Source organism: Chelonia mydas, chromosome 9 (genome assembly GCF_015237465.2).
Source record: "Chelonia mydas isolate rCheMyd1 chromosome 9, rCheMyd1.pri.v2, whole genome shotgun sequence".
In the NCBI taxonomy this organism is placed as follows: domain Eukaryota; kingdom Metazoa; phylum Chordata; order Testudines; family Cheloniidae; genus Chelonia; species Chelonia mydas.
Window position 1 is genome coordinate 37,090,545 of NC_057855.1, and position 16,941 is coordinate 37,107,485.

General features: G+C 41.7%; 1 protein-coding gene across 3 annotated transcripts in view; it reads left to right on the forward strand.

The window, feature by feature from the left end:
- The first annotated feature begins 13,624 nt into the window (after nt 1-13,624).
- The window catches only part of PAX3 (paired box 3), a 118,820-nt gene continuing 115,503 nt past the window's right edge, over nt 13,625-16,941 (forward strand). For 2 of the 3 annotated variants that reach the window (XM_043522805.1, XM_043522806.1), the window contains exons 1-2: nt 14,065-14,508; nt 15,868-16,103. In XM_043522805.1, coding sequence (XP_043378740.1) covers nt 14,424-14,508; nt 15,868-16,103 — 321 coding nt within the window. In that variant the 5' untranslated portion in view covers nt 14,065-14,423. Of the gene's footprint in view, nt 14,509-15,867; nt 16,104-16,941 lie in introns of all 3 variants that reach the window. The other variant, XM_007058188.3, reaches the window with a different exon arrangement.

The following is a 16,941-nucleotide window of genomic DNA, read 5'->3' on the forward strand; positions in this document are numbered from 1 at the left end:
TTGTTATTTACAATGGTTGAAATTTGCAAAAAATGTTTATTTGTGGGAATCTCAAGCAAGCAAAACTCCACACTGCCATACAGGGAGATCTGTTTAAAGTTTGGAGGTATAATTAGGCCCTTTATGACTTACAAAATGTGAAGGGAAAAGTTAACTTAGCTTTAGCTCCACGTTTTAAATACAACGTTTTTGATTAGCTGGCAATATTTGTCCATGACAAATTATTTTTCTTGTATCAGTTGGAAACTCATTAAAAAAATTGGGTGGAATTACTTGAAATAATTATAATAAAAACCCTACTCTTACCTTTATTCAGGTAGTAAACTTGGTTACATTTTCAATACCCATTTACATCCTCTCTTACTGCAATAGACAAATGAAATGGGAAATGTGTTCCATGCTAGTGATGCTTCAAATGATTTCTACTTCACTGCTGAAGGAGAGGGAAGAGTAGGAGAGTTTTTAAGGTTAAGATCTATATAGGTATTTTTAAGGATAGCAATTTAGTCGTGTTCCAACAGCAGTGGGTCAGGTGTGTATCTTTTATCTTCACTCTGCAATATTGTTTTAAAACTTATGTAGCACAATCATGAAGTTCTTATTCCATTTTTACTCAGGCAGTGAGAGTTTTCCTATTGATATCAGTGAAAATTTTGCTTGAGAAAGGATTAAGAATGTGAGAGTTTGACCCATATCCTGAGCGTCTGAATAATAGATTAATACATTTACCTGCCACCTTGGGAGTCTCCAGATTATATGCTGCTATCTGAAAATAAATCTGAAGGCGCTATCTTGAATAGACTCTCAATTCCTGGGGATAAGCATGGTGTTAAAATCTAAATGGAAGTATGCATCTCACAAAACCATGATGTGGTTCATCGTCACTGGCAGCCTTGGCGCAAGGAATAGCAAATGAGCCATCAGGATGGAAGGGCCTTTGCAGAGAGAGCTGTGTTAGGAATCTTGTACTACATCTGTTCATATTATTCTTGACTCACACAAGCAATATTGGGTCAAGAGTCAGCAAAATACTTAAGCACGTGCTGAAATCAATCTCCACTCAACAAAGCACTTAAACACCTGCTTAAGTTCCATTGAAGTTACCTACGTAGTTGTGCTTAGCTATCTTGTAGGATCAAGTCCTTAATTCCTTATAAAATTCACAACTTTCTAACCCCAACCTCCAGAAAGAATAACTGAGGCGTATTATATAAGGATGAAAAGTCTTACTGCCTATATAGTAAATGAGGTGTTTAGTATGTTCAAAACAGAGGCCAAACATGACTTCTGAAAGCAAGCGCTTTGCATTGTTAGTGCCCCTCTTTCAGCTAAGAGGGAAAGGAGAGAGACAGGTGGGCACAGATTCTTCCAAAGTTACTAATTGAATGAATAGGGGAAGTAACCAGCACTGAATTCTGAATAAATGTTGCCGGTGCTCTCTGCTGGCCAATTAATAAATAAAACAATATTTCGTAGCATCTGGACCCAATCATCCAGCCTCTGGGATTTTGCCACTTATTCTAGTGGGTTCAGAATCAGCCCCCTTTTCTCAGAAAAATGTGGGTTATATCTACTTTTACTAAAAAATATCCTGCTCTTTGAGTAACATGGATGAGAAGTGGGGGAAAATATTACATTTAAATTTCAATCTGCTTCCAAAGGGAAAGAGGTGTGTTCTGAAATCTGATGCAAAAATGAGATCAGAAATGCAGGTGTAACTTGGGGGTTATTTTTTAAATTAGCTGAGGGGATTGTCTTCTATGAAAAGCTGAAATCACAACCGTGAGCAAACCTGATCTAATCAGCTCAGGAAATAGAAAGTCCAGCAACAAAATCCAGTTGTCTGGATTACAGAATTAAGCCTTTAAAACGTGTGCTGCTCACAAGACAGAAGGACCCTATATACACAAGAAAAAAATGTTCCCCATTAGCAAATACCTTGTGTTGTACTTTTAGGATGATCAAAACATTACTTGTTTTATATATTAATATTAAAATTATAAAATTCTCTCTGATGCTATTGCAATTATTTTGGGTGGGGAATGAGCTCCTATACTATGACATCTATAAAGAAAAGGAGTACTTGTGGCACCTTAGAGACTAACCAGTTTATTTGAGCATGAGCTTTCATGAGCTACAGCTCACTTCATCGGATGCATAGCATATCGTGGAAACTGCAGAAGACATTATATACACACAGAGACCATGAAACAAAACTTCCTCCCACCCCACTCTCCTGCTGGTAACAGCTTATCTAAAGTGATCATCAAGTAGTAGGGCCATTTCCAGCACAAATCCAAGTTTTCTCACCCTTCCCCCCCCCCCCAAACACATACAAACTCACTCTCCTGCTGGTAATAGCCCATCCCTCTTTGAAACCTCTCTTTATAATGCGCATGATAATCAAGGTGGGTCATTTCCAGCACTAATCCAGGTTTTCTCACCCCCCCCCCCCCCACACCCCCCTCCAAAAACCACACACACAAACTCACTCTCCTGCTGGCAATAGCTCATCTTACAATGTGCACAGCAATAATCCAAGTTTAACCAGAACGTCTTGGGGGGGGGGGTGTAGGAAAAAAACAAGGGGAGATAGGCTACCTTCCATAGTGCTGGAAATGACCCACCTTGATTATCATGCGCATTATAAAGAGAGGTTTCAAAGAGGGATGGGCTATTACCAGCAGGAGAGTGAGTTTGTATGTGTTTGCGTGGGGGGAGGGGGGGGAAGGGTGAGAAAACTTGGATTTGTGCTGGAAATGGCCCTACTACTTGATGATCACTTTAGATAAGCTGTTACCAGCGGGAGAGTGGGGTGGGAGGAAGTTTTGTTTCATGGTCTCTGTGTGTATATAATGTCTTCTGCAGTTTCCACGATATGCTATGCATCCGATGAAGTGAGCTGTAGCTCACGAAAGCTCATGCTCAAATAAACTGGTTAGTCTCTAAGGTGCCACAAGTACTCCTTTTCTTTTTACGAATACAGACTAACACGGCTGTTACTCTGAAACCTGAAATATGACATCTATGTAGCACATATTAAATATTCTGAAGTGAAGGTGTACTTATGGCACCTTAGAGACTAGCAAATTTATTTGAGCATAAACTTTCCTGAGCTATGGCTCACTTCATCGGATGCATTCAGTGCTGTATAGTCTCTAAGGTGCCACAAGTACTCCTTTTCTTTTTGCGAATACAGACTAACAGGGGGGCTACTCTGAAACCTGAAGTGAAGGTGTTACTCAACAGTGACGGCACCCCTTTTTATGGCTCTGAAAATGTTCCTTGGCCATATAGTTTGTTTACATCTGTGATACCCATGCTAAATTAAGTATCTAAATAACCAGGAGAAGGGGCGAGAACAAAAGCTCTGTGATCATTCCTGGTTACTTCTGTTCGCTACCATTCCTGTTTTAAAAGGCAACTTGAATAAATAAGGTCTACCTTACTACCAGCAAGCATTCTTTTCAGATGAACATGGAGGTTCCTTCAGTAGAGAAGACATCGGGCCCGATCCTGCTCCCATTAATATTAAGTGTGCCAAATACCCTCTCAGTGCGATGATGATCCGACCCTCAGTTCGTGTCTGAGAGCAACTCAGCCCAGACTGACTCTTCGGAGTAATTTTTGGCAGGAGGGGGTTTCTTCCTCATATCAGGAGGCCTTTCCTCTTTTGTTCGAGCTAAAACGGTCCGAGTCTGTTGCGGGGGGAATAGGTGTGATGACAATTCGGACGTGTTAGAAGAGTTAGAGCAAGAGGGGTGAGATCTGTTTGGCAGAGAAAGGGGAGTTTTCTACTTGGTCATTTCATCGCTGTCCATTTTGAACCAGGACGTCAGAAAGAAGACCAGTGGGTGGCTTTCTTGTGAGTCAGACTTTGTCTTTAGTTTTAACTCCCTTCGTGATGACTGGCTATTACCTCTTCTTTTCTTGTGGTCTCCCATTTAGTTGTACTAACGTAAACATTTTCAATTACTGATTGATTTAGGGCCGACGACCGCATTGTGGATTTTTTTAAATTTAGTTTTACCTCTGTGGATTCCTACAGAGAGAGAGAGAGACTCAAACAACAGAGCTAACAGAAATTAATGAACAAAGTACTTTCTTTGCTTTGGAGTATATATTCTGCATTTGGGTTATTAAATGCTGTCAATATGTGATCCAAGTATAGTCATATGAAAGGGTTCCTTGTATGTTTCCCCTTCCCATAAAAAAGAATCTGACTTTTAGCTGCTAGTCTGGGTAGTGATTTTGTAATATATCGCTGAAGAAATCTTGGTGCCAGCTGCAGTCGGGGTGACGTCCTGGGCCCACTGAAGTTAATGGCGAAACTCCCATTGACTTCATAGGACCAAGATTCCACGCAACAGGCCGAAAACTTTCAGTTACGCCTACTGCCAGTCCATACAGGGTCAGATTTTGATCTCAGTTATATCGCAGTGACTGCAAAAAAATTAAAAGCGGTAGAAAAGAGATCAGCCGGTGTTCTTCACATTTGCCAAACACCCATGGAACAACTGCAGCGGTAACACTCCGCTTTAGACTATATACTTGGCGTCTAGTCTAGACTATCTACTCTGTCCAAACTGTATACTGCATACAGGGTGAATGAAACAACTTTGTTTTCGCGGTGTAGAACTACAGCAAGCCCGTATCAATCCTCCATATCGAAGTGATCTTTTCTTTTTCCGTTCGAAATCGATTTTAATCCAGTTCACCTTTAAAAGAATAAGTGGTGAAAGGAGATAGCTGTAGGCGACATACAGATTAATGAATTCAATGTCTGTGCTGGAAAGACCGCTTTCCTCTTAAAATTTCTGCCTGTGTCGTGTCATACAAAAATCATTGCTGTACCAGTATAACATGGCAGCGACTCTTTCAAATGAAGAAAAGGAGGACTTGTGGCACCTTAGAGACTAACAAATTTATTTGAGCATAAGCTTTCGTGAGCTACAGCTCACTTAGCTCACGAAAGCTTCTGCTCAAATATATCTGTTAGTCTCTAAGGTGCCACAAGTCCTCCTTTTCTTTTTGCGAATGCAGACTAACACAGCTGCTACTCTGAAACCTGTCTTTCAAATGAGGGGTTGCAAACTCTTTTAGTACCGATTACCTGTTGGAAGACCTGGAATGCTTAAACATGGATTTAAGCTAAATTAGGCATAGGTAAAAAGAGCCAGATGTATTTCTCGTGTTTCTTTCGCTATTATGAAAATCCCTTGTTCTGAATACAAACGCATTTGATCAAGCCTCGAGTTTATAATGCTTTGTTACAGTAACAACCCCATTGAAGTCTATTGCGATACCGAAAGAATGAACCGTCATTCCTGGTGTTACAATTAATAGGGAAGTAACAAGGATTAGAACGTTCGTTTCAAAATGCCACTGTTACAGCTTCGGAGGGATGTTGATTAACATTTTTCGTCCATACATTTCTGGTTTGTATAGGTGAAATCCTATTCGCCAGATACAGATATTTAAGGCTGGTGCGGTAATCTACGACATACCTGCGGTATGAAATGAAAATGTCTTTGATTTCCCGATGGCTCACTCCCCCCCCCCCCCCCCCGAGACTAGTCAAAGTTCAGCTCAGTTCCATCTTTTTAAAATGCTAATTCCACCGATTTATTGGCAACTAACCAACCATTCCTCCTCCTATTTTCCTTGCTGGATTTACCTTGCAGTTTCACCTACATGAAGAATACCATCAATACCAGTAGACAGTAAGATTTTACAGTGCTTCTGCTGTTTGTCCAAAGGTTGCCTTTCCTCCCACCAATTACGACGCCAGTGCAGATGGAATAAATAGCAAAAACGCAACAGGTTTTTATTTCAACATCCTGCCCCTTTAATACTTGCTTGGGATAAAGTAGACTTCGTTGGACGTATTTTTCTGCAGAAATACGCGCAAATTATTAGATGAATTGGATCTCTTCGGAGAGTGCTTTCTGGAGCAAATCTTTCCTCCACTCCAGGGTGCAAAAGCAGTAAAATAAGATCCTTTAAAACAGAGAGAGTTTGGACAGCAATTTCAGGGTTTCCAGCGCATGGATCCCATTACAGGCTAAGCAGAAACGTGCTCTCTCTTAACAGATTTTAAATGGAGGGGGAATATAACACTATTCTCTACCCGTATCTATCAGCAATAAGATAATAGGTGCACCTCTATACTCACCCGAAAAGGCATTTATTATTATGAAGGGGCAGCTGTAGTAACTTTTACTGGAGGATCTGGTAGTAATCAGAAAGGTGAGGCGTTAGTGAAATACATGTTGCATTTATTGCAGTTTTTAAAAAAGATTGTAGAAAGAGATTGGTCCTGTCATTTGTAGGGTTAAGTGTTTCAGGGTTCTTTCAATAATAATCCCTCTCCGCTACATGGAATCGGGTTTCACAATGAAGACAGAAATATTGACAAGGAATCGACTCCCAGATTCGTTTCAGTCATTGTTCCAATAGCTACCTCTGCCAGGCAGCCAACAATTACATGTCCCTTTTGCTGAAGAAAGGGGCCCTCAGAGAATTTAGAGCTACAGTAAGTCTTCTTCTCACTACTCTTATTAACCTTTGTTTCTCAGTCCCTGTTTATTGGAAGCCGTGAAACCAGATTCAATGGAGTTACTTCGCAGTGTCACTGAGAACAGAATGTTGGCCATATCAGCATAAAGTGAAGACACACATTTATATTCTGATGAATCCAACTCTCTCCCAGTGACACCTGGCAATAACAATAGAGTCATATTAGATCAATTGAGAATTGAGACAATTATTCAGTCGGCTTTTATTTTATTTCCTCCTTTTCATGGTAAAAGTGTCAACCCTGGATTTTGTCCAAATGAGCTCCATTGATACCATATTGTACTGAGCTCTACAGATGAAAAAAATATACCTCCTTCCCCCACCATCCCAATGAATAAATAAATAAACCTAGCATTGCCTTCTGGAACCAGCTGCCTCTGATTCAGATGGACTCGATTTTAAATTAAATTCAAGGTGTTCTCAGCATAAATTCAGTCCCCCCCCCTTCACCCCGCGCGCGCGCACAGATTCCATGGCCCAGTATGAAAACATTTCCTTTTACAAACAGCTGATTACTCTATGTCCATTGCTGAGTGTTCCTTTCACCTCACTCCATGTGCTGATCTCTTTGTACACCTGCCGCAGCCTCGCGCTCCCCCCCCGCCCCCAAAGGTAAGTGTTTTATAGCTCTCTATTCAAAAACTAACGTGCTATTTTACAAACACCTTTTAATTTTGTGAAACCAACTAACTGAAAAACTGGAGCAAAGACGGCGCTGAGACGTGTGGATGCGACATAAAAGCGATGGAATAAACTTCAAAGGTTTCAGTGGTGACTTTTCAACCTTTATTTATGTGCCTATTAATGCAATATCCATCACGTAGATATACATCTTTATCCTTTAAACTGATATGCTGGGAATCAATTAGATATGCAGATTACATTTCATAAGTTTCCAAATGTTAATCTTCCTGGCCCTTTGCTGTTAATTTTTTCTCCAAATAGTATTATGTTTCGAGGGGAAAATGTCCTTCAAACAATTAATCTTTAGGCTACTTGTCTCAAAATATTTACTAAGGCTGAAGGCAAGAAGGCTCTCTGGAGTTTGGGTCCGTTTTTGGTCACGTTTCTCCCAGACAGGACGAAGCAAAGGGGGGACAGTGTGTCCGCCAATGGATACCATAGAGGTAATCTTTATATGTTTGATATTTTACTAAGCTTTAGTGGAGCTGTTAACCCAGCACGGGGATTTTTAAAACCAGACCATACCCAACCACTCCAAAGGGAACATGTCACTTTGTAATTCTTCCACAGACATGTTGTCTCTTGCAACTTTCTCCCATTGCTTTGCACTGTCTTGAGCAGATATGAACAATACTTTAGAACATACACACACTTCACAGCTAGGGGCTTTCCGGTATAGCTCTTTGTAACCTGTAGAAAAACAACGATGTTGTTGTTGGTTGGTACTGTTGTGTTTTTTAAGATTTATTTTCTTCTCGAGAACGGGAAAATCTGTCAAGCCTTTGGTTTCTCTTCAGCCAGGTTGTAAATCTAAACGATGCTTCCTTGTTTAGTTTTTCGTGTCCATTGCTATAGATATTCCTTTGGTTAGCGTTATGGTGTTACTGTCTAAAGCCTATAAAATGCAGATACCCTGGTGCGCGTGTATTTGCTATGGCAATTGCCTAATTCTAGAACCAGAGGGAAGTCCTACATTTCCTATCTCATCCAATAGTCACTAATCATTACCTTTTGCATAGGATAGCATTCATCTTTCCCTGAGGACCTTTCATTTGTTATTTCTCACTAAGGACCAGATTCTGCCACATTTAACTACCTGGAGTAATACTTTACTCCACAAGAAGATATCAATGAGTCCATTTGTAAAGTAAATTCCTACTCGCATGCGAGTAAGAGCGTCAAAATCTTGCTCTAAATTGCTTTCTCTTTTTATTTGTTAATAGCAACACTTGTTGCACACAATTTGCTGCCGCTTTTTTTTTAAGGGAAGAGATTGGATTATGAATAGTTTTAGCTGGTTTGTTAGTGAAATTTGCTAGTAGATTGTAGAAGTTTTCACTCCACATTACACCGTCTGTCTATCTATCTATCTATCTATGGATATTCTACATTCTATTTATATGTGATGGAAAAATATGTAATCCAAAATCTAAGCCTAAGAAATTTTGAACATTCTTACAATACGAATCCCAAATTACTGGTCTCTCTTTGAAGTTTATCTTCAGTAAGGTTTTATAGCTTGCAGTAACGTGTCCTTAATTCCGTTCCAAAATGGTCGATAGTTGTTCAACTGAGCTTGCATCTGATTTGTTACAGCACAAAAATACAATCCTATCGAGTAAAATGTATACCCTTTACCAATAAGCAAACACTTTCAATCTGGGCTTCTACTTCTTAATGTATCAGAATAATGTCCAAGATCAAAGTGCATCCTTTCCTCTGTGAACCTTTGCTTCTCCTTAGCTAACCACAGAAAATCCTCAACACCTAGTTTGGAACATCCTCAAAGCAAGAAAACGGTGCATCCTTTATGCAAGATATATGGTTACAAACTTCCAAAGCAGAAATTCCCTAGCTGGAAACAAAGCACCCTCTGTGCCCAGAATTATGCTTTCTTTTATTTTGTCTGTTATTTCTAGATACACAAAAAGAACAAAACAACAGGCATGGGGGGGGGGGGGGAGGCGGAAGGGGCACAGGACTCTTTCCCTACTAAAAATCGACCGACAAAACCAGCAGCAACAACAAAATCTTCAGGCACCAGGTAAGGTAGAAACCATCAAATTCCTTTTTGTGAAAAAAGTGGCCAGATTCAAAATCATCCGGACAGCAAGATGTCTTGCTCCTTTATGGGCAATTTAGAACTACAAGTCCACATGTGAATTTGTCTCTAGACACCATTGCCTGCTTTCCAATCGAATATATTGTCAAACGTATCAGCTAAACACAAAGTGAAGAATGAAATCTACCTAACGGACTTCTCTCTTTCTCTCTTTCTCCAAAACATGGTCCAAAATTAATTTACACTTAAGATAAATTTTGCCGTGGAAGTAGTTGTGTGGTGAATTCAGGCTAAACAATCTTCATGATAAATAAGAATAACAGCAATTCACACTGCATTTGGAGAGCCCCGAAAACATTATAACTGATTTTTTGTAATAGAAGAGAAAACAGTACTGTTATCATTCATAAATAATTGCCTCTGTTCCTAATAGCTCTAATTTTCACTGCCCATTTGATGTGCTGCAGGTTTAATATAGAGCATTTACTAATCCAATTAAAAGTGCACCTGGCCTGGAAGGGCTTTGTAATTAGCAGGAGTATTTTTAGCTATTTCCACTAGAAAACCGTGAAATCCTCTCTGCTGGACTAAAGACTCTAATATGGGGGACTAGGCATTCATGTCTAATCATTTTGCCTGGAATTTTAACAGTTCCTGTGCATGAGAAGATGAGGGACTATTTCGACTTTTGTGACATTGATATCCACGACCCAGAAACTGCAAATACAGGCCAAACTCCCAGGGCAAGTGGTTTTTAAAAATCATTTTCAGACTTTGTAGATTTGATCCTGCCCCATTCGAGTCAACGGGCATTTTTATATTGTCTTGACTGGGAAGCAGGATAGAACCTGGCGTTTATAAAAATGTCCGGGAGGGCCCGATCCTGTCCCCGTTCAAACCCTGGAGCAACTGCCATGGAGTTCAGTGGCCGCAGGATCGGGCCCCGAGTCAATGAAACATTTTCGTTCCCCTCCTACAAAGCAAACGGTTGTTACGTGCTATATGAGCGAGCGGGAGGCTCCACATTTTATGCTGACCATATTATTTCTGAATGAAACATGCCACCAGGGAGGAACTATAGCAAGTAAAGAGACATTACCCTTGAAATGCTGTATTGCCTTTACTTCGAATGAATGGAGCGTCTTGTTATTCCTTTTCCCCTTCCTATTCCGTACCGTTCTGGTTTGTGGGGCAATTCTGAATCCCCAGGAACCCGCTGAATTGTGTGCCGTGAAAGAAGCCTCTGACTGAATAAGAAAGACATGTATATTCAACAATTTTCCATGCATGATATAGGAAGATTGGGTGTGCTCCCTACCATGGGAAAATATACAGCCATATATGACTCTGAGGTGCAAAAGGAAATAATATCTATAACATGCTCGCCCCCCCTTTCCCCCTCCCCCCCCCCCCGTCGAGAAAATAAATCTGTTTCTTGGAAAACACTGACGGGACTTAAGCTTGCAGAGGTTTCAAACTGCAGGCAGGCTTGGGGCGGTGTTGCTCTCTGGAGTTCACTTTTTCCGCCTGTGGGCCCTAAAGGGTACTAGTTTTCCAATTACGAGCTCCGACTCCAGCCAGCCTCTCTCTGCTTTATGTAACTCTTGGGCTCGGACTCACTTCAACGGAGCCCTGACATGGCGGAGAGAAGGGGGCTAATGTGTCTGGTACAGAGGCCCAATTGACTGCAGCTGGCACAACCACAACAGCAACAACTGGCTTCCTTGCTAGGAAAGGCTCCATAATGTGACCCGGCGATGGGGCCTGGCTAGGCAGGGAAGATGAGAGAAGAGTTCTATCCTGTGGTCACCGAAGTGGCTGGGTATCAAGCCCAGTTTAGTCTGCCCGTTCTACTCTGAGCCAGAAAAGGCAGCGACTGTTGTAGAGGAATAGAGATTATGTTAGTTATCGGCAGAGAGAGAGAACATGGAGCGATTTACTGGCAATGTGGTCGGCCAAATAACCCCTCCAGCCAATCCATTTTGCACCCGCAACTTGCACGCAGAAGGGTAGTGACTTGAGCTAGTTTCTACATGAACACAAAATCATGGGCGAGGGTTGTGTGAGGTAAATGGAAGTTAACACTTCGGGGGTCTAACCCTACTGGCTTTGAAGTCAATGGCAAAAATCCCTTCAACGTGAGCGAAATCGTATCATTGTAGATTTTACCGAAGCAATGACTTTCAGCAAATGCATCCCGGCCCAAGAGGGCTTGGGAGTCAACCTATCTCCGGATAACAGCTGTGAAGCTATCAGGAGTTACCGCTAAATCCATATATACACTCACAGGGCAGTGACAAAAGGAAAAATACATACTGTGGGGAAGTGAAACAATGTAGTTTACTCATGTAACACCTATCATTGCAGTGCAGCTACTCTCCGTGAGTTACCACCGTCTTATTTCTAAAACAGAGAGTGGTACCATATTATATCGTGTATACATGGATTCCTATATCATACTACACACTTCGGTTCCAGATTCAGGTGTCAAAATGATTGTGCTGTACTTCATCAGCAATGTGGCAATAATATCTGTCTGCATTTTCCAGTTTCAGGGCTCTGTAATGTACAACTGCTGGTGAGCTCCCTACATTGAAATCGTGCAGGTTATGAAATATTGTAAGCTATTTGCTATTGGGTATCTGAAATCCGCATGCACACACTTTTAGCTCTAGATTTTTTTTCAAGCACGATTCAACTTTTAAAACCAAACAATATATTTCCCACATATTCATTTTAGGAAGCTAAAATTAAATGGCAAATCATGTGGCCTAAATTAAACTTCTGGAAACTTTCTAGACAAGCTGTACGTTTCAATGTTAAAACATCTTTATATTACCGTGTGCATTAAAAACATGACCACAAGTCAGTATTGTAATGTACGGGGAATATAAATAGCTATGAAAAAAAAAAAAAAACAGAATAATTTGATAAACAGCATTTCTCCAGGTTTTTTCAGATGCAGCTGCAGTTTTCCTCTCAGTATTTTAGGTATAAATAATAATTAAGACACTTTGATAGTAGAAAAATATATAAAATAGTTTTTAAGTATACAAACTTTTATTAGTAACCTGTTTTCTTTCTTTAAAAAAAAAAGGTTTTCCTACCGGCTCTGTTCCCAAATGTCGGAGTCCAGAGGGGCTGAATCATTTTTATATGATGCATTTAAAAAGTGATCTAGTTTATTTTATTTTCTTTCTGATATGCAGGGTCGGAGAGATCAGAATCAACAGTCCGGAACCTCGTAAACATCTAGGAGGCAGATAACTAATCGTTATGGCATTTGTGTGACTCTAGTTTAAATTACTGTCTATTTTTAAATAATGGTAGCATCAATGCAGGGCTCTTTCGTCAAATCTTCCACTCTAAACTACCTTCATTTTGCTGTCTAAAATTCTTTTTTACAGTGCCCTTTAGTTTTCACTGAGTAAAGTCTGAGACCTGTGACTTCTTCGTTGTTTATTTATTTATTTATTTATTTATTGCGGGCTGACTCAGTTTATTAGTTATACATTTTTAAACTAACATTAATCCCCAAAGAGAACAGAATCAGCAACAGAAAAATTCCCAAAATCGTAAAGGGAAAGGGGAAACTTTAAGCCTAGAACTCATTGTTTCCTTTATTTCAAAGGGGGGAAAACCTGAACGATTCTCATCCTTTTGATTGATTAAGGTCTTGAATAACTTGAGGCTCGAGAGTGACAGTTACTGAATAGACTATTGCAAATAAAGAGCACTGTGCAAAGCCGGGCTGGCACTTCAGAGTGTAAAGGAGGCGAGTTTGCTGGCACTTACCAAGTTATAAATAAAAGGACATGCACAATAGTACCTTCTTTAAGGACAGACAGTCTTTACAACACTCCTGGCGTCATATCCTGCTGTGGTCACTTCAGCTCCTAGTCAGACTTTACTTCTTTTATTTTTCCAGCAGTTTAGTTTGAATACTACAATAAATTCCTGGGAACAAATGTTTGTTAGCAAGACTTGCTTTAACACACACACACACACAAACACACAAATATATAATATAGGGCCACATCTTACCATCCGTTTTTAAAGCAGAAATTCCCAGTGGGAACAATGGAGACTTCTGCTTGAAAACCGGATAGCACCGTTTGCTCCAGAGATTTTATTCTCCATTGCTACCGATTTCAGTGAAAAGAGAAAGCGAGAGAGAGAAGGAGAGAGAGGACAATTTTATTCCCCCTTCGCACAATCTCAGAGAAGATGTGCTGGTGGAAATAGGCAGACAAAGAACGGTATCAATAGAAACACAACTTCCCCTTTAATTTCTCGCAGGCTGTTTGACCAGGACAGCACACAGCCGTACGTCTACAATCCCCCAGGAAAGAAAAGGTGACCAGAGAGACCGACTTCAAGAAATGCAAGTGTCTGGTTGCTTCCTTATTGTAATCTCCTTCAAGTGGCATTGTGCCAAGACAGTTGTAAAAGGAATGAACAGTTTCCCCACTGAAGGCTGCTTTCTCCCCTGCTTCTGCATTTTCTCCTGTCCAGCCATTCTATGAAAGGACACTTTATCAAGGGAAGAGGCAATGCCTGGGTCACACTCCTAGATTGAGGCCTCGATTGTAATGATGAGAAGAGAAAGTTGCAGATTTCACCCAATCAGCTCCTGTCTTCTCCAGACGGGACAGTCTCCCTGCTGGCCAATCGCAGCTCAGAGATCCTGATGAAGCTTTGGGGGAAAGAACTAATAAATACTCCAGAGCGGAGTTCCTTTCACTCTGTATCAACAACAGGAAGAAATCATTCCTGGCACCCCCTCCCCCTTTTCATATCAAAGTGCGCTCATCTTCACACAGTGGCCAGCAGCCGCCCGAGCTCTTTCCTGCGACTTGTATGCAAGTTTCCCTTCCTCGCCCCAAACTTTGTTTCCCTTTCTCCTTTTTGTCTCTCTCTCCCCTTTGCTTTGGGATATCACGTCTTATTGACAAAAGGAGAGCAAGTCCCCCCCCCCCAACATCCCCCTCCCTTTTTTCCAGGACTTTTCCTTTTTCAGTGGGATCTATTACCAGAGCTGATCTCTCGTATATCAGCATTCTCCTGGATATAATATTAAAGTAAAGCTGTATACAACATGACAACTCTAGCAGGAGCTGTCCCAAGAATGATGCGACCAGCTCCCGGGCAGAACTACCCTCGCAGCGGATTTCCATTAGAAGGTAGGAATGCTCTCTAGCTGTGTGATGAATTTTCAAACCCGTGTGTGTCTCTGTGTGTGTGTGTTCAAACCTGGGGTGGGGGAGGGGTGTTCAAACTCGTGTGTGTGTTGTTGAAAAACATTTTTTTCATCCAATGCTGTGCACTAGTTACTTAGATTAACAAACAAATTAGAACTGCAACTGCACAAGGTTAGAGCAAGAAAAAACCTCTCTAACAACATGGAAAAGTGAGTGCACAAAAGGACTCCCTCACAATTTATGCACACACATATAACATGCATTATTTGCATTAACGTTCTCCACGGATTCTGCTTTGAAGAAGGCAGCATTGCAAATTAGAGCCCCAGAACAACTTTGGGGGAGATCCTGTTGATTGTCAGGGGTTCTGTCGTCTTAATCTTGGGACCCGATCCTGCACCCCTTACTCAGACAAAACTCCCACTGATACCAATGGGAAGTTAGCCTGAATAAGGACTGCAATATCCGGCTCTAAATCTCTTCGGATTCTGAGCAAATTTAAGGACGGCAATACTTTAAAAAATTGAAACGGACTTTTAGACATCAGTTCACTTTCCCTATCCTCCTGGAGTAGAGTCTCTCAAACTTTTGTTCCTTATTAACGTTTCTGTAAAAACGGTTCAAGGGGCGAGCGATGAGGGGTGAAACTAAAAGAAAAAGAGACACCACGGACCCAATTTTAGAGTCACGGAAGAATAATAACAAGAAGCAGGTTGGAATTACACAGTCCAAACCCTTTAAAAGATTCTTCTGGAAGTTTTATGTTTTTCCCCCTTTTCACTTGTACCAGGAGCCCATTAGTAGCGGCTAATTAAAGCAGGTAATAAAAGTCTTTCCAATAGTAAATGATGGAGTGTAACAGGTGAAAATTTTACTCTGGTTTTCTCCTGCAGTCTGTTTTACAGATAGATTAGATTAGATGGATGGATTCACAAAATCCCGAAATGGTCAGGGCTCTCAGTTCCCCCTCTGACTGGAGGGGCCGAGTGGTACCTATGTAACTAACATGCGAATAAGATGTGTCATCTGGCTCCTGAAGTTGCTTCTGGAAATAAGTTCCCACTAGCACGTAATATTTCCCTTCTCTGAAGGCGCTCCGTTGATAAGTCTGAAACATTATTTCACCTGTTGACACTCAGCTGTCAGGCACTCCCAGGGTTTCTAACTATCACAGATCTGTCCAGGCAGGCAACCTAGTACTAAACTGGCGCAAGGATGGGAGCGGATGAACTCGTGTACATGTTTGTGTGTATGTGGATGGGGGAGTGTGCGCGCACAGAGAAAGTCGGGTTGACTTGAAAACACACACAACAAGTAACTCCATTTCCCCCTCCTTTCTAGTGTCTACTCCTTTAGGCCAGGGCAGAGTCAATCAGCTCGGTGGAGTTTTTATTAATGGCAGGCCTTTGCCCAACCATATCCGACACAAGATAGTGGAGATGGCCCATCACGGGATCAGGCCCTGTGTCATCTCTCGCCAGCTGCGCGTGTCCCACGGCTGCGTCTCCAAAATCCTCTGCAGGTACCAGGAGACTGGCTCCATCCGGCCGGGGGCCATCGGGGGCAGCAAGCCCAAGGTGAGGAGATCAGCAACGCAGTGGTGACTATGTTTAGGGCCTGGCCCTGCTAGGTGCTGAGCCTCTTCCCCTCCCGTCCATTTCAGTGAGAGCTGAAGCTCAGCCCCTTGCAGGATGGGCCCGGGGGAGGCAGGAGGGCACGCTGCGCTTTTGCTGTGATTTGGGGAAGGATGCTCATTTGGACAAAGCCTTACTGGGGCTAGTAAACCTCACACAAGCCTGGTTCTGACTCAGGATTTGCAGGCTGCAGCATCTGGGGAGAAAGAGTCTGCTGTATTTAATGCAAGAGACAAAATATAATCAGCCGCTGCGTAATTGCCTGTGCCCATGTAAACACCTTCGAAATCAACACACTCCTCCACACAGCGTGTGCATGGAGATGCACACACACACTCGCGTGCAAAGTGCTGGGTGTAGCCCCCCCGCCTCCTCCCCAGCCTATTTCTAGAACTTCTCTGTCCCATAAAATATTTTTAAAACTTCGGAAATGAATCAAAGAAATAAGGCCCGATCCTGCAAGCTCTTATTCACCTCCGAATGGTCCCTACATACCCACCACAAAAACCTGTGGGAGCTTCTTAGGGGTTGAGCACTTTCCAGATGGAGCATGGTCCAGGTGGAGTCAGTTGGTCTAGCCATTGAGTCAGGATTACTAGCGGGCGGGAGAGTTTACAGGATCGGGTCCTATATTCTGGAGTGTTTTTTAGCATGCTGCTGTACAGCTCCATCAATGTATCTCCAGCTAATATCCTAGTTGTCTGCCCAAACGCTACTTATATTTACACATACATACACCCAAAAGAGTGTGTATACAGGCAAATATAGATCCTTGGACGAT